Source organism: Procambarus clarkii, chromosome 91 (genome assembly GCF_040958095.1).
Source record: "Procambarus clarkii isolate CNS0578487 chromosome 91, FALCON_Pclarkii_2.0, whole genome shotgun sequence".
Taxonomy (NCBI): domain Eukaryota; kingdom Metazoa; phylum Arthropoda; class Malacostraca; order Decapoda; family Cambaridae; genus Procambarus; species Procambarus clarkii.
This window is the reverse complement of record NC_091240.1, coordinates 11,894,134-11,920,991: the sequence shown is the minus strand read 5'-3', so window position 1 is coordinate 11,920,991 and position 26,858 is coordinate 11,894,134. Positions and strand designations below refer to the sequence as shown.

At 42.9% G+C, this 26,858-nt stretch overlaps 1 protein-coding gene across 1 annotated transcript; it reads left to right on the top strand.

The window, feature by feature from the left end:
• Positions 1-211: 211 nt before the first annotated feature.
• On the top strand, positions 212-22,442 carry LOC123774062 (uncharacterized). Its single transcript, XM_045768186.2, has 8 exons — positions 212-861; positions 10,906-13,333; positions 15,240-15,363; positions 15,849-15,927; positions 18,125-18,291; positions 18,748-18,891; positions 19,814-19,937; positions 20,622-22,442. The coding sequence occupies exons 2-8, from the start codon at positions 10,955-10,957 to the stop codon at positions 21,319-21,321; spliced, it is 3,717 nt and encodes a 1,238-aa protein (XP_045624142.1). The 5' UTR covers positions 212-861; positions 10,906-10,954; the 3' UTR covers positions 21,322-22,442.
• The last annotated feature ends 4,416 nt before the right edge of the window (positions 22,443-26,858 follow it).

The following is a 26,858-nucleotide window of genomic DNA, read 5'->3' as shown; positions in this document are numbered from 1 at the left end:
GGTACCCTCCCGCAGGTGGTGAAGACCACGGTACCCTCCCGCAGGTGGTGAAGACCACGGTACCCTCCCGCAGGTGGTGAAGACCACGGTACCCTCCCGCAGGTGGTGAAGACCACGGTACCCTCCCGCAGGTGAAGACGGTACCCTGCCGCAGGTGAAGACCACGGTACCCTCCCGCAGGTGAAGACGGTACCCTGCCGCAGGTGAAGACCACGGTACCCTCCCGCAGGTGAAGACGGTACCCTGCCGCAGGTGAAGACGGCGAGGTTCGCCATGCGGCCGAAATTTCCGCCACTGCATCATGCAGACTATAGAGCGTTATATTATATCAGAGAAGAGCATCATGCTTCCTATCTTATCTGGCGGGCGAGAGCGTAGCAGCGTGGTGCCGGAGGTGGCGAGGCGGAGCGAGAGGAAGAGGTCCTTGGGTTGGTCTTCATGTTGAGCGGGTAATGTCAGCTTGGGCCAGCAGTCAGCTGGTGGACCTGGTGGGGGCGAGGCGCTGGAGACACCCTCCACAACGTGTGTTTACCTGTGTAGCTGATGGACGGGGTGTATCCACAGGTGCACTACTTAACAACACTTAAATCCTCATCATTCGTCTTGATTAAAGTGCACAATAAAATAAGTGACTAACTTAGACTGTGGTGTTATCATTATAGCTTAAACCTTAGAATGAAACGTAACCTTACGAAGGCTTGAGAGAGATATAATGAAGGAGCAATAAAGTGAAGGGGCGAGCAAGGTGAGCCAGTTGTGGTGGACCCTCCGCCAGAGACACTTCTCCCCGGGGTAACCCCAGTCCACCACCACCACTGGATACTATACACACCACCACCACTGCATCAAGACATCAGTCATGTACGTTTACCACTAATCTCTGACTAATTATATTTAAACTTTAAGGTCTGTCGTGTCTACAGAAGGCAAGATGTTGTCTGGCGCTACTGTCAACACTGTCTTCCTCATTTTTGACTCTTGGACACCAACCATGCAACTGGTCAGCGGCTGTGGTAGCTGGTCGTGGCACTGTTGACTTGTGTTGGTCGTGGCACTGTTTACCTGTGTTGGTCGTGGCACTGTTTACCTGTGCTGGTCGTGGCACTGTTTACCTGTGCTGGTCGTGGAACTGTTTACTTGTGTTGGTCGTGGTACTGTTTACCTGTGCTGGTCGTGGCACTGTTTACTAGTGCTGGTCGTGGCACTGTTTACCTGTGCTGGTCGTGGCACTGTTTACTAGTGCTGGTCGTGGCACTGTTTACCTGTGCTGGTCGTGGCACTGTTTACTAGTGCTGGTCGTGGCACTGTTTACCTGTGCTGGTCGTGGCACTGTTTACCTGTGCTGGTCGTGGTACTGTTTACTTGTGTTGGTCGTGGTACTGTTTACCTGTGCTGGTCGTGGCACTGTTTACTAGTGCTGATCGTGGCACTGTTTACCTGTGCTGGTCGTGGCACTGTTTACTAGTGCTGGTCGTGGCACTGTTTACCTGTGCTGGTCGTGGCACTGTTTACTAGTGCTGGTCGTGGCACTGTTTACTAGTGCTGGTCGTGGCACTGTTTACCTGTGCTGGTCGTGGCACTGTTTACTAGTGCTGGTCGTGGCACTGTTTACTAGTGCTGGTCGTGGCACTGTTTATCTGTGCTGGTCGTGGCACTGTTTACCTGTGCTGGTCGTGGCACTGTTTACCTGTGCTGGTCGTGGCACTGTTTATTTGTTTGTGCCACCCACACACACCAAGATACGCCACCCACAAACATACACTAAGATACGCCACCCACAAACATACACTAAGATACGCCACCCACAAACATACACTATGATACGCCACCCACAAACATACACTAAGATACGCCACCCACAAACATACACTAAGATACGCCACCCACAAACATACACTAAGATACGCCACCCACAAACATACACTATGATACGCCACCCACAAACATACACTAAGATACGCCACCCACAAACATACACTATGATACGCCACCCACAAACATACACTAAGATACGCCACCCACAAACATACACTATGATACGCCACCCACAAACATACACTAAGATACGCCACCCACAAACATACACTATGATACGCCACTCACAAACATACACTAAGATACGCCACCCACAAACATACACTAAGATACGCCACCCACAAACATACACTATGATACGCCACCCACAAACATACACTAAGATACGCCACCCACAAACATACACTATGATACGCCACTCACAAACATACACTAAGATACGCCACCCACAAACATACACTAAGATACGCCACCCACAAACATACACTATGATACACCACCCACAAACATACTAAATTTCGCCAACTAGTGACTATATTCTAAATGGCAATCCTAGGGGGTATACAAATTATCCATTAAAAAATAGATGTATGAAATGTGCTATACTTCCGCGGCCATCTTCGAATTAACCGCTCGACATTATGAGAGGATAGATTGCAAGCCTCGTGAAGGCTTCCCTTAAAAGTGTCATTAGACGAGAACTCCTGGATGGATTTGAAGAAAGTAGAACAGTGCAAACTGGAACTAGCAGGTCCATTGTTCATTACAATGAAATGTGTGAAGTAAAACATGTGTATGGGGCAAGTAACAAAGTCAGTAGACTAACAGATGTTGTCACAGCTCGTATAAGACTTGGCTACAAGTATCTCTGGCAGTTCGGCTTGTATAGGGATCTAGATGAAGTAAAGTGTAAAGTGTGTGGACATAGGCAGGGACACACACTCGAACACTATATCTTGGATTGTAGTAAAATTGAGCCTTTTAGAGATAAATCTAAGCTCACTCTGTATGATATGGCAACCTATCTTATTACCATGGATAAATTACCTGAAATCCTTGCACTGTACCCACATTTTGCTTCCAGTAGATGAACTACATATGAGATTCAGAAACAAGTAGTGTATTGTGAGGACTAATAATAATCAGAAGCTCCCCTATGACTCTGTAATATCCCCATTGGCCAAACTATTATGTATTAGCGATAAGACCTACCATTAATGTATGATGACTTACTGTAAATATGTAGCTCTTGTAATAGCACTTTCTCTGTAACTAGCTGACATTGTATCTATAAGGCGTGAAGGATTGAAGAAATTGTTTATGTAATAATCTAAGATGAGGTCTGATAAAGACCTTTTGTGCCCTCTGTAATGCTTTTGCGCTACCGCTCACAGGATGAGTATGGGGTGCACAATAAACTAGCCGCCTTCGGCGGCAACAATCAATCGTGAAGGCTACACAACTGGAGCACACACATAGCTTTACTCTCTTACGCAAACCTTCCAAGTGTGTATGTGTGCGTGTGTGACTCTCAGTTTCAAGCCCTGCATGTCCTGGAAGCGTGCCAGGAGCGCCCGCACCTCGGAGGGAGGTACGGCATGCCTCAGAGTATCCATACGGTATCCGATGCCCATAACTTTTCCCTAAATCCGATGTCTTTTGTTTTCCTTAAATCCTAGAACTGAATGATTCAGTTCTTCATCACGCCGTAGATGAGGTGCTCGACACCATGGCTCTCCATCTTTTTTTTTATAACCTTGACTCGGGAATATGCTTTTTTAGTTCGATTTTTTTTTAACTTGTAAAATTTCCTCGGGCTTCTTTGTGTGAGTGTGAACTAGTGTGAGTTGGTATGAAGCTGTGGGAACTAGTGTCAGTGGATATGAAACAGTGTGAACTAGTGTGAGTGGGTATGAAACAGTGTGAGTTAGTGTGAGCGGAAGACACGACGCGGAGTGAATTAGTGTGAAGAAATATAAAATAATATGCACGAGCGTGAATTAGTGTGAGGTGCTAAATGTGTGAGACTGCAAGTGTGTGTGAGTTAAGTGTGTTTGAGTGTGAGCAAGGCGATGGGAGGGGGATGAGGTACAGCAACATCCGCTTACAAAACAGGTTGACCCTCATAAACACACTCTCAAATACACACTCTCAAATACACCCACCCACATATACACGCACCCACATATACATGCACCCACAAATACACGCACTCTCAAATACACGCACTCTCAAATACACGCACCCACAAATACACGCACTCACATATACACGCACTCTCAAATACACGCACCCACAAATACACGCACTCACATATACACGCACTCTCAAATACACGCACCCACAAATACACGCACTCACATATACACGCACTCTCAAATACACGCACCCACAAATACACGCACTCACATATACACGCACTCTCAAATACACGCACCCACAAATACACGCACCCACAAATACACGCACCCACAAATACACGCACCCACAAATACACGCACCCACAAATACACGCACCCACAAATACACGCACCCACAAATACACGCACCCACAAATACACGCACCCACAAATACACGCACCCACAAATACACGCACCCACAAATACACAAGCACACCAGTGTATGAGGATTGACCAAATATTAGGATTTTGGGGGGTTAAAAAATCCACATTTTGCACATATACGTACTCACTAGATGTTCTATTGTTTTTTGTAGAATAGGTTGCAAATTGATACAGGAGTAAATATTAATTTTGACGTCGATTCAAAAATCCAGCAAATTATACATTTGCTCCCTTGTAGAACAAGGGGGAAATCCGAGATCTCATTAGGTTTCACATATGTACGGATAAATTGTAATTTCAGTTCATTATAGAATATAGACAAATGCATGTTTCCAAGGCTAGGCAAAGAAAGCTCTTGTAGGTGCCAGCTCAGTGATCTGAATGTTGATAAACCCCATTGTGAGAGGGATCATGAAGTAATGATTAGTAATGAGTCAGATATACCATAAAGACAACAGTGTTTTATACGCAAAGCCTATAGAAAGCCTAACTTTTATATCTAACATTATTAGCAATAAACATGCTTTTTCTATAGAAAAAGGATGACAGGTTCATCCTCCACATCCTTTCTTACGTTATTCAACCCGTACATCGCATTTTAACGTATAACTTCCCTAAGGTCAATAACTGATGTACTAAAAATGGTAGCTGCTCGCAAAATTGGCGTGATGTCCCGTTTTCTGTTCGTGGGTCCTCTGGTAGGTTTGATTCAGGCAGTTTAGTTCAACAGTTTAGTGACGTTGGGAACCGTCGGCAGAATGGGCTGACCAACTACAGGGGATTGATTTTCTAAAAGGTTATAGAAGCACATAATGGTGTCAGGAATTAATTCCCAAAGTTCATTGAGCTAAAGGGCAAGCAGCTTCTAGAGTGGTAAAGAAAAAAAGAGGACCTGTGGGTGGATATGACACCGAAGTTACGGCCGGGGAGCACACACGAGGTGACGCCAAGGGCATGCGCAAGGCCAACAAATGTGGGAACAGACTTCAGAGATCTGAACAATGAATAATTGAGGATACTGTAAAGAGCCTTTATAAAATCAGTTTTAGAGTATGCAATACCGGCATGGAACCTTCATCAGATAATTAAGAGCTTGAGAAGATACGGAGGTTTACCACTAGGCTGGTACGAGAAACAAAGGAACTTGAGTTGTGATAACCAGGGCCATCTTAACAGCATTGAAGGCCCTGGGCAAAACAATGATTTGGGGACAATTTCCCAGATGATGGGCACTTTGGTCCCCTACACAGATGATGGGCCCCGCCCGTCGGCTAAGTACAGGATTACCCTCAGACAGTTACGCACAAATTATTTATATTATAAATATAAATTGAAAATGGAAATGAAACCTATGCCTTTCTACTTGTCCACTCAGTAATTATCCACTCTACCAAGAGGTCTCTCGTGAAAAGTGTGGCAGCATGGGTCCCCTGGTATCCTGGGGGGCCCTGAGGAACTGCCCAGTGTACCAGTACGTTAAGACGGCACTAGTGATAATAGGAAAAGTGATAAATTATTAGAGAAGACATGATCACAACATATAAGTTACTCGACTGTCAGCCAACGGGTGGGACCAGAAGGGACATGTGTGGTAGCCAGATACGCCAAAAATATAAAACGTGTCAGCGTGCTGATAAAACGCTAGCGGATGGTAATACTAGACCAAGTGGCGGGTCTAATGTAAACATTACAAAACCCTTGGGTTTATCACCTTGATATTGCTCGCAGGTTGAAGTACACCACCAAAGATACCTGCATACTTTATTTTGTTTTCTGTAATATATACTACAGTATTTTGTATCCACGCAAGAGAATTGGGTAATATTTTGTTAAATGCGTAGTTTTAGTCTTCATGATGGAGGCCAGAGTGCAATGTTGAAGACCGTGGTACCTGTGTGGCCTCCAGGGTCGAGGAAGGCTGCTACTGGGACCGCCACTTGCTGGGTACACCGATCAGGTTTTCCAGGTACTTTCCTTATAATGAGAGGAGATACGTGGCCGGATATGTCGTGTGGGGGATGGGTCAAGGCCAGATAGTGCGTGTCTCCCGGGGGAAGATGGTCGGGGTCAGGGGTGGTGGGAACGCGTGTGGTGGGCGCTTTTCCCTTCCTGGATAATTATGTTATTGTGAAAAACGCAGCCAGCTGGCATTCTTGCCACCATACTACTCACCCAGATAGACCACATATTAATTTTTTTCTAATTTCATGTTCAGAATGTTTGGGTACATTTTTCCATCATGAACTCTTCCCATATTGGCCAGAATTTGTTTGTTAGGATGCTCCCTGGTAGTTTTCGTTCCATGATGAAAACAGTAACATCCACCTTCCCTGATGTTAATGACTGCTGCGAACGTCTTCAGCTCTCTGGCATACTTTGTGGCAGAAAACGTTTATTTTCTTGCAATCATCAAAGATAATTTGCGATAACCTCAAAATAATTTGAAATGTCCTAAGTCTATATTTTAAATCCCCAATTAGTCCGATAATTTTATTGGCCGTGTTGTCTTCGATCGCCAAGGAGAGAATTAAAAACCAAACATCAGTTTGATCGTCAGAGCTGGAGGCGCTTGTAGACGACATTCCTGCTTGGTCCCAGGGTTCGTGGCAGGTCAAATCGGGTTAGGGTCGCCCTAGGCATTCTTCTAGAATACGCCACAGTGAGAGGTTACCTCCACGACTGATCAACATCCTGGAACGCAACACCAGGAAGTATTCAAGGATCAAGATACCCATATCATTTTTTGCTCCAACTTCGTGCAGCGAGTCACCAGTGAGCGAGGACTCTTGGCTAACTCTGCTGCCGGGACTGTCTCTCGGAACCCTGGAACAGTGCCGGGCGTGGGAAGATGAGTTCTGGCAGCACGAGCATGGGAAAATGAGTCCTGGCAGCATCAAGACCGCCAGGCGTGCGCAGATGAGGGACGAGAGCACCCAGACAGTGAAGCGTGGGACCTCAAATCCTGGTACAGTACAGTGTTGCAGTTGCACGCCAACACCAGCATCAGTATCGGTCAACTCCCTCCCACAACTATGTACGGTCTTGAATGCTCTCATACAGGTAGTCACAGAATAACCCCGGTATGTTAAGTACAGTAATTATCAAAGGAAGACGCGAAGCCGGAATGACTATATTGTATTGTATCGCGAAAAATAAAGAAGGCGCTAATGTGTCGCTTTCCAATTTTACTCCAAACGACAATATAAATTATCTAAACTCAGGAAGTGAGAATGTTGTATATTGTGATCATATCCCCTCTGCTTCTTCTCTGCAGGGTTATGAGAATCCTTAAGTTAATTACACGTTTCTTTAACTTGTCCTCCCAGCATAGTCCTTAAGTTCAGGCATTTTTGTTGCAGCCTCTTCATTTTTTTCAAGTTTTAGTTATCTTTCACTAGTTGGTAACTCCGCGGGAGGTTGTTGCCTAGTTACGTTGTTTTTACATATTTTCTTTATTATCTAAGCTTCTAGCAATGCAAATTTAATCAATCTTCCCAAATCATGTTTAGCATTTGAAAGCTATAAGAAAAATTTCTGGTCAGTTAATTTTGAGTAAATTAAATGTAATTAAAAATTTTATCTATTATTTTTTGTTTCTCCAACATTTTGGCTATGACCCATAGAGAGTTGAACGAGACTGAAAAATGTATATGTTAATACAAAACTATCATGTACATTTTTTGACGTTTCAAAATTACTTGTTTTATATCAAAATGACACTTAATTATAATTTTAAGTGTAGTAAAGTCAGTTATAACAATAGAGCTGTTAAGTGTCTCAACACCAGATTCATTTCCAGCTTCGTTGCTGCTCAAGTGACATGTGTTGACACAGCTGGAATGATGAGGTGCGGGGTGCAACTGTGACGCCACCAGGATGTGTGATGAGGCTTCAGGAGAAACACAAATTAGAGCCCTGGCAGAGGAGGTGACAGGCTTGCCCACTGGCCCCGTCCACACAATTGTCAGAGTCGACCACTCTTAGGACACTGCCTTGACAGGGAAGTCAACCACTTTAAAAATAAAGACACTGACACGAAAGTTGACCACTTAAACCCACACACAACCATGACACGCGTACTTCCAACGTGGGCACAAAAGTCGAGCACTTATAATAAAATCTGAGGTGAGCTTCGACCACCGTCCCCCATGACTTGCACTCCATCCAGTGACGTTCTTGCATCGTCAACTTTTTCAGCCTCCATTGCTGAGCGCAAGCTACAATTTTACATGCAAACCACTACGAAAAATCTTTACATTTAAATTAAATATCTTAAACTGTTGCTTTAATATTTGATTGTGTAAAATTATCAATAAAATTTTGGAATTTTAAATATTCTATTATGCAAATAGAGGAATTTAGTCTCCTCAGGACGATGTTGTGTGAAACATCCTACTGATAATGTAGAAGTTTCCATAAATGTTCGTGTGGGGTGTCAATTAACCCGCCGTTAATACATTGTGATCCTCCACAATTGTTTTTAACACTGACCTTCACTTTTCCCCGATTTATATATATATATAAAAAAAGGTATTCAAAAGAACTTGATACTAAGTGTTAAATGGAGAGGTGAAGCTTGCGGGAGAGAGGTAACACAATAATCAGTAAGACAGGTGTTTAGACACTCCTGGCGATATTCCCAGGTAAATACATGTTTATCTCTATACACTGAAGACGTGGACGATGTGGCATAGTGTGTGTTCTTCCCTCAAGTTCAAGTATGTTTATTGAGACAAGAAAAAAATACATCTCAAAGGGATAGAGTAGCTTAGGCTATTTCTACCCCCCTCAGCCCTCTCAGTGTGTACAGGGGTGAGGGTAACCCCATATAGCCCCCCCCCCCCCGCCATGCCAAGCTGTATCTCATTCATATTAAATCTCTTGAAGTTCAAGTTATCATTTGGTATTTGTCCTCGTTCTTGTATGTGTAGTTGCTTGCACGACTTCTTTCAATGCATTTCACTTGTTGACTACCCGAACACAACATAAGGCTTTCCTTACATTCCATCGACTCATTTACGTCTCGTGCTTCTACATTTTGTCCTATTTTCTCTCTATTTAATGAGGTTGTCCTTATCCATCTTGTTAATTTATTTTTGAGTGTCATCATGTTGTGATGTTATTCCCTCTGTTCCTTCTCTACTTTAGGGTCGTGAGATTAATGGTAGTTCTCTTAACTTCGTAACTTGTTCAATTTCATTTTTTTTGGGCTACACGAAGTGCGGATTCCAGAACGGATCTGTGTGTGTGTGTGTGTGTGTGTGTGTGTGTGTGTGTGTGTGTGTGTGTGTGTGTGTGTGTGTGTGTGTGTGTGTGTGTGTGTGTGTGTGTGTGTGTGTGAGGGGGGAATGGGAGAAAGAGAGAGTGTTTCTGACCCGGACTGAGTACTTTCCCAATCCACCATGACTCGTCACACTGCAGGAACTATGTCCACACTGGATCACCCTCAAAGTACGCCCGGCTAGCAGCCCACTGCAGTGGATCTGCTGAATATGTGCTTCATTCTTGGCCATCTTTCCCTGGGCTTGTATGCATGTGGGCGACATGAATCCTGTGCAAGACACAGAAATGACAGAAATATGTATATATGTCGATCCAGAAAGGAAATGCCCACTGCATCCTTGGTTCCTGCTTTGCATCGGAGAAGTCCGAAGAAATTTACAGCCTTTAGGAAACAAATTTCCTTTTGTTTCCACTTAATGTTCACATCTGCCTTAACTGAGAAAACCCAGCAATGTGGCAACAGTGTGTGTGCAGGAGATTGTGTTAGGTCGGGGGAAGCCCAGCTGACCGGCCAGCTGTGGCACAGTTTGTTTACCTCGGTAAACCCGCTCTACTATACGCACTTACCAACTTGCACGCATGCACACACGTACACCTCTATACACACACACACACACACACACACACACACACACACACACACACACACACACACACACAGTTCAGAGAAATGCCAGCAGATTAGTCCTAGAGCTGAGAGGTATGAGTTACAAGGATTCACTAAAGGAATTAAACCTCACGTCCCTGGAGTAAAGAAACATGATTACCATACACAAAATACGCGGAGGAATAGACAGGGCAGACAAACACACACACTATTTAACAAGGAAAGTACACGAACAGGGACACATGAAAAGTACTCAACTGGTTCAGAGAAATTTGGAAGAATTTATTCATAGTGAACTAATGAATTCCGCTAAGCTGTAAAGTGGTGGAGGTAAACTCCATACACAGCATTAAATATACTGTAGACATGACAAAGCACAATAGGCTCTGGAACCTATAGCAGTCGATTAAGTTGAGGTGGGACCCAAGAGCCGTGGCTCATCCCCACAAATACGCCTGGTTGTCGTGGTGGCTGGTGTCAACACCTCTCGTGCTCACCAGCCAGCGGCGTCCACCCGCCTGCTGCTGCTGCTGCTGCTGCTGCTGCTCAGAATACTTAGCAACTTTGCTGTGTTTTAGCAAATTACCACCGATTCATCACAGCTCAACTAATAAAAGTGTTATCTTTCCCTGCAGGAGGCGCGTGTGAGACAGATGAGTACCAACTCTAGAGGAACTCTTCACTATGTTCCATTTCCCTCGCCTCGTAATAAGTCTTACTGGGCTACTGACGGGATGTTTGGGCAGCCCCATTAATGACCACCCTGCACGCCTCTGTAATGGCAGCACTTCGGTCCCCTGCCAGCACACAGGCACTATCACCCACCACCTCCACGCACCGCCCTTGTCACAACACTTCACTCAGGGCCCTCACTTGCAGGGACAGGAAGTAGATGCTCGTGGGGAATCCATCCAGCTTGTTGTGGGTAACAAAACTGATGCCAATGAAAACAATACAATTGTGACTGGGGAAGCAACAGAGATGACGACACCAGTCACGCCAGAGGAACAAGGCAGCGATGTTCTCAACGATGGCGAAGAAGCATCCAACAGCACGCGACTGGATATGGAATTAAAAGGCGTAAGTTTACCGACTAAAACCTCAGGTCAGCAACAAGAAGAGACTAACTTCAGCAACACAACTCTGGAAAACTCAGATCCGTCGCAGAATGTAACGCTGGCGCTTCATGCACTAAATGACACAGAGGTTGTCAACAGCAATAAGGAGGTTGAGAACATCGTCTACAACATTATAAGTGAAAACGGTGAGCAGGTTGGCTATCAAAACTCAACATCATCTTCATCTTTCAACATCTATGATGAAGCAGCAAGAGACAGAGATGGACGCAGAATACATGATGATACACTACGGCAGGAGGAAAGCTCTGTCATAGAGTCTGATAGCTATATAAACACAGACTTCGCATCGAAATCACTCAAAGAAGAAAATTCAACCATCGTCAAAAACATTCAACATTCAGACGGGACGGCAGCAAGAAAGTGTTGCGGTCTCGATGAGTTCTTCAGCTTGGCAACTCAGCAGTGTGAGGCAGCGAAGAGCATGACCGGGTTCCCGGAGGCGGTGCGGGATCTGCTGGAGGAGGAGAGTGACCTGACATTCATCCCTGGCCGCCTGCAAGCGTGCCCCGGGACCAGTAACGTCCCTACTATTAGCGAGGCAAGCTTCCATACACACTCCATCTTATCTCTCGGTCACTTGAAGGACCATACATCAGGAATTACCTATGATCATGATCATTACTGTCTGGAGGTAGCAGCTCCGGGCCCTGACCAGCTGGCCACAGGCATATTAGTGGCAGCTTTCTGCTATCCGTGGCCAACTGAGATCCACACCAGGAAGTGCTGTAACCTTAACGAATACTACAACCATGCAAATAAAGGCTATTGTATGAGGTCTACCAACATGAGTGACCATGAAAATTTAGTGCGCGAATTCTCCAAGAATAACCCCAGGGCTCCGACCATCCAAGTAAGCACCGGGAGGCTCAATTGTAGTCACGGTGAGCCCAGGATAGTCATCGCCGATCAGGCCTTTCTCGACCATGCAAACCAACTCTGTGAACGCGATACTGGGGACTGTTATCCAAGCTCCCTCTACTGTATTGAGTACTTGTGGGCAGAAGGCTACACAACCATGACGCCTGTGGCCTTCGTGTGTCCCCTTGACTCCTTCCACAAGTGCTGCCCTAGGGACCATATTCTCACAGAGTCTGGGTGCGTGGAGGCCTCTGGGGGTTATGTCTCAGCACGAATGTTGCAGTTGTTGGAAGTAATGGAACCTCAATTCGGATTTCCTACTGAAATTGATGGTGGGCAGTGTGTCCAGGAGTGGATTACACCCAATGATTCAGAGATTCGTTGGTGGATCAGTAAGTCTGGATACCTTAAAATAGATGTAAAAACAGAAAGTCATTCTACCATGCGGTACTGCGTAGACGACTACCTCGACCCAGTCAACGAGACGCAGACGGTGGCTCTCATGTGTATTACTGAGCTAGACGACATCGTTCCTGTACACCTGTCAGCCCAGCCTAGCGAGGCGGGGAGCGTGGGCAAGTGTTGTCCGCACGACCAGTACATGGACATGGATAGTTACACTTGCATCACTGACTCCATGGGCCTCTCACTACTGCAAGACCCGCTCGTGCATGCTGCCAACATAACCAAGTTAACCTACACGTCTTTCCCTACTTGTGAAAACGGAGAGGAATACCATTTCTACTACATCGACCCGGGGTCTTTTGACGATCACGGGGAGCTGGTGGAGAGCCAGGTGCTGGAGGTGGTGAGCCTAGAGGGCAGGTGCGTCCTCAGCAGGCAAGCCATCACCCGGGAGAACTACTGCCTCGAGTACGGCGTCGTCGGCTCAAACATCAACCCGGTGGTCTTGGTGTGTCCTGAGGAGTGGAATGGCATGAACGTACACAGAGAGAAGTTCGGGTTGACGGCGGTGTTGTTGGGCTTGTCCTGCACTGCTCTCTTCGCCACGGCCTTCTCCCTCATCTCGACCCGCGTTCGGAGAGGCCTAGTCACGGTCAAAAAGGTACAGTACCAATAATACTGTCATTACATATCAGTAGTTGCTAATGTCATAACCCTACTGAGGTATTTTTATGGCATGCTGTGTCCGGTACATATAATTAGATATTCTCAAAAGTGGGAGACCAGATAGTTTCATAGCGTTCAGTTTCAATTTACATCAGTTTCCGACTGATGGATAATACAAGAAAACATTCTGCTGAAGCTGGAGAATAAACCTCTTTAGCCACTTCAAAAGCCAACTAATATATGTTGTGGGAGGAAATGTCGTCTTTTAAGGGAACGTTCTCAGCAGGAACTACGGAATAGATTTATTTCAAACAGTTCCCTCAGTTGCATACAGTAGGGTGTATCAGGTGCAGTGTAAGAGAACTGCATCAACACAGGCGTGTGGATCCTATTGGCCATGGTCTCCTGTTGTATATAACGTAGGATTATGAGATAGTTTAGTTCATTTATTATGCACCCCATACCCATCTTGTGGGCGGTAGTAGAAAGGGTTACAGAGGCACATAATGGGCTCAGGGACTGAACCCCACAATTCATTTAGCTAAGCAAGTTACAATCTTGATGAGCTAGTTACAAAATTCAATATAAGTCGTCACATCAACAATGGGTTCGAGATAGACCACAAATACAGTTTCTAATTTAAGCAACTGACATATAATAATAATAATAATAATAATAATAATAATAATAATATATGGAGAGCTAGTGTCACAATTGATATGTTTGTCCTGCACACCGCCCCCCATCCAGTGGGCAGCGGTGGATAGATTACAGTCACTTAGTTACTACCTACAGTTAGCAAACTGGGGATATTTGGCTAAAATTTCTGGTAGCAGATCATTTTGAATTAAATATTTACACATCTTTAAAACATTTGTTATAGAATTCTCTCTGAATTCACGTATCTTTTCGCACTCCATCACATAGTGACGGAGGGTGTGCGAATAATTTTGTTGACACATTTTACATTTGGTCAGGTCTATATCGGCAGATAATGAGAATTCCCAAATATACTTGTAACCGAGTCTAAGCCGAGCAGTAGTAACATCTAGAAGTCTGATGATTTTATTGGATGAACCATAGATGTGTGGCTCCTCTTGCATGATAGTACGATGATAGATGAAATTACTGGTGTCGATTTCACTTTGCTTCAGATCTACAAGATTTTGTTGAAGTTCTCCCTTTCCACCCAAGAAGCAAATTAGAGATCAGCCCAAGCTTCGTCTTGAGGCAAAGCTCAACGCCTTAAGCCATATTGATGCTCTGTCCACAGAGCATTCTCTCTCAAATCATATAAACTGGTAGGATTATGAATCGCTATATTTTATATATTTACTAGGAGGGTTACTCGGCATTGTAACCCTCCTAGTAATATATATATTACTTTATAATGTTTGGAGGGGGGACTTGAGGGCGGTAGGAGTGATATAGGGGTTTATACAACCTGTCCTGCATTGGTCTGAAGTTCGCTTGAAAAGGGTTTCAGGACTTTCTTCTGAGAAATATAGCATTATCTCTACCTTAATTTTTTGAGGGGGTAAGAATCATAACAATGTTATTCCCATCCATACGCGGGTAGATATGACTTAGCAGTAGAAATAAAAAGGTGTCAGTAACATAAGAGGCGCTAATGATGGTGCTAGTAACAGTCAGGGAGAGCAACATTGGCATAGAGAAGCTAGTCAGTTTCGACTGAACAGCCGGAAGTCAGCACCTTCACACGTTAGACAAAATCCTCATAAAATCCGTCCCGTGAAGCCCTTGGTTTGTTGGGTTGAGAGCCTATGACGTTACTAAAGCCACCACAATAGCTTAGTGGCCAACCAGCGAGTGTATTTGATTACATTTATCGTATATAATATCGTGTGTAGCCCCTTTGACTAGCCCTCTCCCCCTCCCAGGTGAACACTCTGGCAGGGAAGATCTTGCTGAGTTACGTGCTCTCCTACCTGGTGGGGTTCCTGCTGCTGGCGGTCAACATGAAGGTGGAGGTCGCCCAGGATAACACAGAGTGCCAGGCCATGGGTGAGTCCCCTCGCTCTCCTTGTACCTGGGTGAACGTGTATGTCCACCAGGGTGTACGTGTATGTCCACCAGGGTATATGTGTATACACACGACTTTGTATGTTAACTTGGGGTTGGTATTGGACATAAGGGGAACACTAAAATTAATAATATTCATATTCAATGGTAAATTGCTTCGTCCTTATATAGACGACGAGTTACAATAGCGTGGATGGAAACAGACCAAATAACATATCAGAAAATGGAGAAGCGACGACGTTTCGTCCGTTAGTTTCCTGCAGGAAACTAACGGACCGAAACGTAATCGTTTCTCCATTTTCAAATGTGTGGTTTGACAATCACATCTGCTCCATCCTTGTTTGTTAAATACCAAGAAAACAAAAAGATGATTAGACAAAATATACCAAAAGATGCTATAGAGAAATGGTGATGATGCATGTATGCGATGCGAAAAAATGCTCACATCATCTATGTTTGTCTGACAGCCGGCCTCCTCACATTCTTCCTGTTGGCAGCCTTCCAGTGGAACACCTCCATATGTCTCGAGTCCCTCCTCCTTACCCTGTAAGTGTGTCTCGTCTCTTGTAAGTGTGTACAGGTACGGTCCTGCCCGACACGCTGTGCGTCTTAGTGGCTTTACAAGGATGTAGAAACACCAGTGTTATGTACTCTCATAAACCCAATGTACCTTCTTGTATATAAATAAATAAATAAATAAATCTCAAATCTGTGCTTATTCACGTGCTGCTTCTTTGTATTAGTGTCTTCAGGTGTGTACATGCTTGGTTAAGTGCCTTCAGGTGTGTACTTCCTGGTTTAGGTGCCTTCAGGTGTGTACTTTCTGGTTTAGGTGCCTTTAGGTGTGTACTTCCTGGTTTAAGTGCCTTCAGGTCTGTACTTTCTGGTTTAGGTGCCTTCAGGTGTGTACCTCCTGGTTTAAGTGTCTTCTGGTGTGTACTTCCTGGTTTAAGTGCCTTCAGGTGTGTACTTTCTGGTTTAGGGGCCCCTTCAGGTGTGTACTTTCTGGTTTAGGTGCCTTCAGGTGTGTACTTCCTGGTTTAAGTGCCTTCTGGTGTGTACTTCCTGGTTTAAGTGCCTTCAGGTGTGTACCTCATGGTTTAGGTGCCTTCAGGTGTGTACTTTCTTATACAAGTACCTATACATGCGAGTACATCTTTGTTAAGCACGTGCGTGTGTGTGTGTGTGTGTGTGTGTGTGTGTGTGTGTGTGTGTGTGTGTGTGTGTGTGTGTGTGTGTGTGTGTGTGTGTGTGTGTGTGTGTGTGTGTGTGTGTGTGTGTGTGTGTGTCTATGTAATTACCTAAGTGTAGTTACGCTCGTGGTGTCCCATCTTCCCAGTACTCTTTGTCATATAACGCATTGAAAATACTGACGGTTTTGACCTCCACCACCTTCTTACCTAACTTGTTCCAACCGTCTACCACTCTGTTTACAAAAGTGAATTGTCTTATATTAATCCGGCGGCTTTGTTTCGTTAGTTTAAATCTATGACCTCTTGTTCTTGAAGTTCCGGGTCTCAGGAATTTTTCCCTATTAATTTTATCGATTCCTGTTACTATTTTGTACGTAGTGATCATATCACCTCTTTTTCTTCTATCTTCTAGTTTTGGCAAATTTAATGCCTCTAACCTCTCCTCATAGCTCTTGTCTTTCAGTTCTGGGAGCCACTTAATGGCATGTCGTTGCACCTTTTCCAGTTTGTTGATGTGCTTCTTAAGATATGGGCACCACACAACCGCTGCATATTCTAGCTTTGGCCTAGCAAAAGTCGTGAACAATTTCTTTAGTATTTCTCCATCCATGTATTTAAAAGCAATTCTGAAGTTAGAAAGTGTAGCATAGGCTCCTCGCACAATGTTCTTAATGTGGTCCTCAGGTGATAGTTTTCTGGTCCTCAGGTGACAGTTTTTTGGTCCTCGGGTGATAGTTTTCTGGTCCTCGGGTGATAGTTTTTTGGTCCTCGGGTGATAGTTTTCTGGTCCTCGGGTGATAGTTTTCTGGTCCTCAGGTGACAGTTTTCTGGTCCTCGGGTGATAGTTTTCTGGTCCTCGGGTGATAGTTTTTTGGTCCTCGGGTGATAGTTTTCTGGTCCTCGGGTGATAGTTTTCTGGTCCTCAGGTGACAGTTTTCTGGTCCTCGGGTGATAGTTTTCACCTGAGTGTGTATTTGTGTGCATGTGCACAGTTCACATAGCAGAGCTCATGCTATGTATGTTGGTACATGGGTTTACGAGCCTAGTACCCACACAGTCTTTGTAGAGATGTTTCACATATGTATAATCTATGCAGATATAGCTCACATATACGTATTATCTGTACACACAGAAATTACAATAGCGTGATATATCAAATGAACAAATCCACAAGGATTTTAACCTTGTCGCGGCACAGTTGACTAAGGTGCGTCTGGGATCATCCCGGCCGTAGATTCGAACCCTCACCACGGCCCTTGTGGGTTTGTTCATGTAATATCTGCATACAGTATATTGCCAACATGTTTAACCTCTGGAATTTCGTTTCCTCCACTTTTGTTAATGCCAATATTAAAATGTTAAATGTTTATTGTTGACAAGCATTTGATTATTAGTTTCTAAATATTAATTTATCGCGTTTATAAAACAATCACGTATATTTTGTATATATATATTTCAGTTTAAAGTTTTGTGATTATTATTTATATTTGAATGAATCGCAGTGCGGCGTGTGAGTAAATATTTGGCGTTTGATAAGTTTGTTTATACAGGCGGGTGAGTACCTCGGAGCGATGGAGGTATGTGTTGCACTCTGTGTGGGCGTGGGGTGTGCCAGGGGTGGTCACCTGCCTGGCCCTCACCCTAGACCACTACAGGCACTCCCTCCCCTGCGGGGTCATCACCCCCAGGGTCGGCCTCTACAGGTGCTTTTTCTCAGGTCAGTCTCCGCCACCTTTGCAAGCACCTCTATGCCAGAATTATAGATTTTAACATTTGGATCTGTCGATGCTAATTCATTGACTCTAGGACGATACATCTTTTAAGGTGTGATAATTGAATTGGTGTTATGCTTTGTTCTCGACTCAATATTCGGGTATCCCGGGTTCGAATCCCGGGGGACAAATGGTTGGCCACATTTCCTTTTCACCTAATGCCTTTGTTCACCTAGCTGTAAATAGGTACCCGGAAGTTAAGCAACTATTGCATCCTGGAAAAGGTCAGTAGTTCGACCTTGAGGAACCTCGATACAAGCCTAAAGTATATATACATTATATATTATATATATATACACACATATGCAGGCTGCCTGTCCCCGACAAAATTATTATAAGTGATATAATAATTATAACTAATTATAAGTTTTATGAGAGAACTTGGCGGTGTGTGTCCACAGACCAGAACGCCAAGTTGGTGTACCTGTACGTGCCCATGTTGATGAGTCTGTGTGCTAACGTCCTTCTCCTGGCTGCTGCTCGCTATGTCCGCTCCGCCAAGCTGCGACGACTCGAGCATGGCAACCCCAAGTCTAAATCTGCAGGTACTGTACCTCCACTACACTCACACCAACAGGTAAAATACCTCCACGCCACCCACACTACACACACACAGCACCGCTCCTGTGCCAGGTAAGTTACGGGCTCACTATAGCCCGTGCTACTTGGAACTTGTTCCGAGTAGCTGAATCTATAATAACAACAACAACCCACACTATCAAGTCCTTCTCAGAGGGAGAGAGGTAGATAAAGGGGTAGGGGTAGATAATGGTAGATAAAGGTAGGAGGATAGGGGTAGATAAAGAGTTCATTTAACACTGGGGGCACACAGGTGGAAACTAAGTACCCAAATGAGCCATGGAGACATTAGAAAGAACTTTTTATAGTGCCAGAAGTTAATAAATGGAATCCATTAGGAAGTGATGTGGTGGAGGCAGACTCCATACACAGTTTTAAATGTATGTATGGTAGAGCCCAAAAGGCTCAGGAATATGTACTCCGGTTGACTGACAGTTGAGAAGCGGGACCAAAGAGCCGAAGCTCAACTAGTTAAGTTGCAAGCACAACTAGTTAAGTACACACTAACCAAAGGGTACGACGCTTCCACACCACTCACACTCAAGATTAAGTGTGATCCTCCACTCTCAGATCAACTTGCAGGATGCCTCCACACCACCCACACCCAGATCATAACCTACTTACCAACATACTCCTCCACTTACTAAGGGTAAATACTGTACAATAAAATAAAATAAAAATTATAGGAGAGTCAGGTTCCATACACAAGTTTTGTAATACATTTTACATTTTTAAACAGTTAATATTTAAAAGATTAAATATTTTTATTTGTTGTACTTTTCCCTGCTACTGAAAAGTATTTGTAACTAACAAGGCGAAAAATTAAATCAGTCAGTTGACCGGTGCTGTCAGGAAAGGTTTTCAGTAAAATGTGCATTGGTCTTTCAGGTACAGAAGCACCCGAGGAGTCTCAGAACAGCTCGGCCAAGGAGAGTGGTCCAGGCACCACCGCCTCTCACCACGCAGTCAATCCTCAACACTCGGGCCTACGCACCCACCAAACACGTAATCTGTGAGTTCCTGTTGATGGGGTTTCTCTGTACACTGTTTTAGGGCGTGTCTAATTGTTTTAACCCTTAGACGATGACTTATATATATATATATGTCGTACCTAGTAGCCAGAACACACTTCTCGGCCTACTATGAAAGGCCCGATTTGCCTAATAAGCCAAGTTTTCCTGAATTAATATATTTTCTCTAATTTTTTTCTTATGAAATGATAAAGCTACCCATTTCATTATATATGAGGTAACAAAATTTTAATTGGAGATAAAATTAACGTAGATATGTGACCGAACCTAACCAACCCTACCTAACCTAACCTAACCTATCTTTATAGGTTAGGTTAGGTTAGGTAGCCGAAAAAGTTAGGTTAGGTTAGGTTAGGTAGGTTAGGTAGTCGAAAAATAAATAATTCATGAAAACTTGGCTTATTAGACAAATCGGGCCTTGCATAGTAGGCTGAGAAGTGCGTTCTGGCTACTAGGTACGACATATATATATAGACGATGACTAGACATAAAATATATAAAATCATTAATCCCATTTGAATATATAACCTTTTTTCTAACAGTTTGAGAAAATATGAAATGATCTTGATTTAGTGTCACAGACCATTAGTTATAATAAAGTGCAGCTACGAAGAGTATCTATAACAATGAATTCCCATTTGAACTGACAACTTACTTTCCTGCAGTTGGACAGAGTCGGTGAAGCTGGTTGTGTGGTCAGGGGCTACTTGGCTCCTGGAGGTGATAGCCTTTGTTGTGGCAGAATACATGGTCAAGCCGTCAGAGTCATGGTACGACTACTTGTGGTATGTACCGTCCAGTGTCAATGCCCTACGAGGAGTGGGCATCTTCTACATCCTGGTGTTGACACCCGAGAACCGCGTGAAGCTCGTGCGTGCCATCGGCAACTTTGGTGGGTCGCTTGCAGTGACTGGCTCCCTAGCTCGAAGCTTACGCCCGGGCAACAGAAACAGCTCCATTGGTAATCACCGGTCGTCTGTTGGCGGTGAAAGCAGATCTGAGGTACGGGGCCCTGGACGTCGCAATATGTCAATTGCCACCACTATAACACAGTTCTCCTCTATAAGCAGCTCACATTCTCACGATTCTCGAGCAGATACCGCAAGCGGTCGAACAACAGTACACCCTCGCGTGGCACACTCTATCAGCCAAGTGGACACACGGCGCAGCTCCACGACTTCAATGTCATCAGACTTTGAGGGATTCGAATTGGATGCTGAAATCAGTGCTGGGGGAAGACGAAAGTCATCGCTAGCTACTTTTGGAGTAGTGTCGCTGCCAAGTGTGGATGAGGAGGATGTGTTTGAGGAGGCGACCCCGTCCCATACTGCATTAAATGTCACAAAATCTACTAGTGACGCGTGAGCTCCCTCCAATACACTCATCAGTTCCTATAGTTTCTCGAGTCTTGTAAGTAAGCATCATGGATAGAGGTTTTGGTGGGAAACTTCAAGCATATTTAAAGTTCATATTATTTAGTCTATCGATTTGCGATGGCCTTGGCTCTCAAACCTTACGTTTTCAAGTGTTTGTGATTCGTCCCTAGAAATAACGATCATAACTCAACCCCGTGACGATCTTCAATAATAATAATAATAATACGGAATTTATTCTTGTGCCATAAGTCAATTATTTGTTCATTAGCGTGATAAATTATCAATTATAGATTATTTACTTTATGAAATATAACGTGAGAATAACTTTTTTTCCCGGTATGTGTTGGGCAGCTTCCTCCACCATGTCCTGGAACCTTCCTCTGGCCCACACCTTCCCCTGCATGGTCTTTGCCCTCCCTCATCCTCACCCAGGAGGTTCTTGTGCCCTTCAACCCTTCTCTGGTCCACATCCAACCTTACAGGTTCCACAGCGTTGGGAACAATACCCACACCTGTCCTCCCCCTACAAAGTTCATCCTATTCAGCAGTCTCGCTATTCTCATATTGCAAGTCATTATGTAAATATGTCATAGTCCATCATTTAATTCAGGGTTTTATGTAAAATGTTTAATATACTGTACTGTATATTTTGTTGTAGTTTTCACTGCTGTAACCAGAATAGGAATGACAATTTTTATGATTAGATGCCATAACTGCAGCCGCAGTAAAATTTTAAAAGAAACGGCATATATTTACAGTGTTTTCATGCCAATACTGTACATAACTTGTCCCAAGCAACAAGGCAACCAGCACAGACCCTTTGACCAAGGAAAAACAAGACCTGCCATCATCGCAGCAGTTTCATAAACAAACCAAGATAAGCTAATAACATCTGTACTGACGGTTGGGTTTGTTGCAATTATCCTTTAGCCTTGTGACACGTTCAGGGTTTGACCTTCCATACCATGTTGACTTGGTCATGGTTGAGCACCTCCAGACTGAAGTGATGTACATTGGTCTACTGTATTATAGTTGAAAAGTGATTAGGATTAATATTTAAATAATTTTTTGTACATAATTCTTTGCAATACAGCTGTACATGTCTTTTTACCCGCTGTTTTTATTCTCCTTTCACGACTGACTCTAGTTCTCAAACACATTAGTAACTAGTGCATGGTTACTCGAAATGTCACCTAACAACCTCTGCAATAAGTTATCAATGCTGGCCAATGCCTAGCACAGTAACACGATAAATCTGTTGTGCAGTATGCAGCCCAGCACTCAAGGACTTCTTGTTCACCCTAGTAATACATGACTAGGATGATGGTCTACTGTCAAGTTGTTCAAGAACACTGCTACCGAGGAACTATTATCAAGAACACAGGTAATAAACTAATTTCATTCAATATCACCGTTTTCTGCTTCCAAGCTGTTGAGATAACAACATGAAGAAAAGAGAAATGCGAGTACTGTATAGTGAAAGTTATCAAAAATATAACTTTTTACCCAAATTTTTTTTTTAACCCAAATATCATTGGGCACAAAATAAACATTTAAGCACTTATCCACAGCAGCACCCCATCTCTTCATAAGGCTAGTGCAGCTTATTGTATAATTATGAGCTTACTCGTTCAATAATTATGAGCATACTCGTTCTCTCGGTCTCATGATTGTTTCAATAATTTGTTTAAGATTAATTCATTGTACAGTACTGTACTGTATAAGAAACAGTGGAGTGCTGGCAGTTAAGCAATGTCTGAAAAACAGATTAGCAATCCCAAAAATTTATTCCCACTTGTGAATTTTAATATATTGTTGACAATAGTGTGGAAAATAAGCTCTGCTGCTGCAGATCTAATAAAATGGATCATTCGGAATTAAAAATGAAGTATAACTGTCTGTATTATATAGCAAGCTACCTGCTTATCACAATAAGAATTACCGTATTACAAAATTGAATGAAACAACCAATTTTGGCCTGTCCATAATAAGTCATTTTGGAAATTACACAAATAACGAGAGTTTTGATGCCCACAATATGCATCATTTAGACGTTCACATAAGCAAGTAATTATCAAAAGAAGGCACCAAACCGGGAAGGCTATGTAGCACCATTAAATGTGCGGGATAATCAGAGGGCGCTAAATATCACCCAAGGAAAAACGATAATTTCTCATAGAATGAAATTTGCTTCAAGAAAATATTGTTGCTTTTCCAATTTTGTCAGGCGTACACAGTAGCCAGAAGAGGTCAACGTGTACATTGAGACTAGAATCCCTGCAGTTTGTAATTCAGTAGCGAGGACTGGTTCAACTTGTATGGTTTTTATGTTCTTGCTTCACTTATTAGTTTACATTATGTATTTGTGTTAACGTATGTAAACTTAATTGACAAAAACAGTGATTGAGAACAGTAGTGCATACAGGCTTATGATTTAATATGTACACCTTCATAGCATGTGCTAGCTGTGACAGTTCGTTGCACAGCTCAAAGGAAATGTCTTACTGCTATTCTGAGGGGAAATGTTATCAAGGAATAAAGTGAAACACTGGCATTTAAAGCCAAATTAAGACACTATGATAACCACATGAAGATACTGTATTACAGTATAACCATATTTACATACTTGCTCCCGAGCTATGACTGATGGTTGCTGTCACCACCTCTGGCTCAATTACATTCCACTTACTTACCATCCCTCACTGTACACAAGTTGTTTTGTTCCTTCTATGATGTGCAATTAGTCTCCACCCATTTCTTCTGGTCCTATTTCCCATCAATCTGAAATGGCTATCCTTGTTCCACCATATCTAATCAGCTGAATATATATATATATATATTTTTTTTGAGATATATACAAGAGTTGTTACATTCTTGTACAGCCACTAATACTCGAAGTGTTTCGGGCAGGTCCCTGGAATACGATCCCCGCCGCGAAGAATCGTTGTTACAACAAAGTACTCATTTTACTGTTGAGTTAAACAGAGGCTACAGTTAGGATTTGCGCCCAGTAAATCCTCCCCGGCCAGGATACGAACCCATGACAAAGCGCTCGCGGAACGCTTTTATTAGTATACATTAGTATTTTATTTTAGTATACTATAGTATTCAATATTTAGTATACAGTGTTCATATCCTCTTTGGTCCCTCTCTTAAGTCATTCAATAATTTCCTTAACCTCTAAACAGCACAGCTACATAAAAGTGCATATAAGCACACATGACAAAAGTTAACAAATCAAATTGGAAAAAATCACATAAGACAACTGAAGCAGTAATTATCAAAAGAAGGCGCTGGAGCAGTGCGAGGGTTAGGGTTAACCTGTCTTTGAGCTTAGTTATCTCAGTTCTAGTATTAGCTCTTTGCAACTTCTGAGATTACCGTATTTATCTTATTGTGCAACAATGTTAGTCTTGAAGCATTTTTGTATTGTTCATACAGTAGTATCACTGTACTGCATGTACCTGTACTTACATTTGCTTGCCGAGGCTAATAACTAGGACTACCTTAGATGCCTAACCTACAAATCTGAAAATGAATTGACGACGGTTCAGTTCATCCTAGACCAGTGGCAAGTCTTATTTTTACAGTATTCTCTTAATTCTTACCTATCAGCTCTCTCTTACCTTCATATCTCACTTCCCTTTTAAATTGTCTGTTTCTACCACTTTCCATACCATGACTTGATAATGGTCCAGGATGGACCGAAACGTTGTCAATTCTTCAGATTTGTGGATTGGGTGCCTAATCTTCAGCCATGTTATTTTGAATTCTGCACAAGGAATACCTTTACCTCTTTCATCTCCAAAGGTAGAATAAAACATTTTCTCTAGTGTTTTTTCCCCATAATTTATTGTTCTTTATCCATTTTACCTTCCAGAACATTACAGTATATTTAAAAATCTAGTTTATACAATTAACAAAGATGTTCAATTATTTAGGGTAAAAAAATAAAGTACCTGTACTATAATAATAAAAAAGTAGCAATTCTCTAAATGGAAATTCTTGGCTTGCTAGGGTTGAGTCCAATCCCAATTAACCTGCCAGACAAAGGATGATACACTGTACTCATTCTGTGACTAAAATAATCCACAATTTATCAAACATTTAACAATTATAATTTGTAAAAAGTGGAGCACATTATCCCTGGTTGACATAACTCATTGTAAAGTCTAAACCTAACAATTTAAGTCATAATATTTACTGTACAAACCTTAAGAAATAATTTTCTACAAAAGATCACATACCTGTTGTTCTGGGTGAAAATCAACCACTTGTATCTGAATCGGTGGAATTGAAGCAACTTGTTCCAGAAGCATCAGATCATACATCTTTAGCTTTGCCTAAATCATGTGTCTGACAAGGATAGTTTACAGATTCATGCATACACTACTGTCTACAGAAAAATATTTTAACAAGTGAACATATAACAAATTATTAGGAATTAAAAAATAAACGGGGCCAAAATCTTGGGGGGGGGGGATTAGAATTCCAGCTCTAATGCAAGTAAAGTACTGTATATATAAAGTTGAAAATGCATGACTAATTTTAATTAGGACCGAGTAAGGATGGATAAATTGCTCAAGATCTCAAAAAGCTATAACAAATCTGGAAATACTGTAGTTCTAAAGAGAAACAAGAATAGGACTTCATTATGAATTCTGTACACACCTGTATTATAAAATCTGTTGAAGACTTAAGAAGACATAAATGAACACTGAGGTACAGTGTAAGAGTGAAACATGGGAGCAGGCAGTGAGGTGATAAGAGGATAATGATAAATGGGGGATGAAATATTCAATACAGTACTTACTTTTTACATGGAACAAATGCTGCAGAAAACTAATATAAGGTAATTAGATATGGTATACTGTACAAAATAGGCCTAGGTACCCTGGCTTGGGCACTTAAGTTAATGGAACCATATATGGGAATGATTACCTTTTGCAGGTGTCTTACATCCAACCCAAGTCACACACAAACGTACCATCTGGCAGGTGAAATCCTGCAAGAGTCAAATAGTAAAGATCTGGGAGTTGATATCACATGGAACCTGTCCTCAGAAGCCCATATCAAAAGGATACCATCAATGGCATATGCTAGATTGGCAACATAAGAACTGCTTTTAGAAACTTGTGCAAGGAATCGTTCAGGGCATTGTATACCACTTATGTCAGACCAATCTTGGAGCATGCAGCTCTAGCCTGGGATCCATACCTAGTTAAACCATGACAAAAAAAGTTAGAGAAAATTCAGAGGTATGCCACCAAAATAACGGTTTCAAGCTCAAGCTGTGGGGTCTGACGGTTGAGCATACAGCGTTCGGGGTTCATAGTCCAAAGGGTCTGGGTTCAATGCCCGGCAGAGGCGGAAACAAATGGGCAGTTTCTTTCACCCTGATGCTCCTGTTCATCTAGCAGTAAATAGGTACCTGGGAGTTAAGACAGCTGTTATGGGCTGCTTCATGGGAGATGTATGTGTGAAAATTAGGTTTAAGGACTTGCCCAAAACGCTATGCATGCTAGT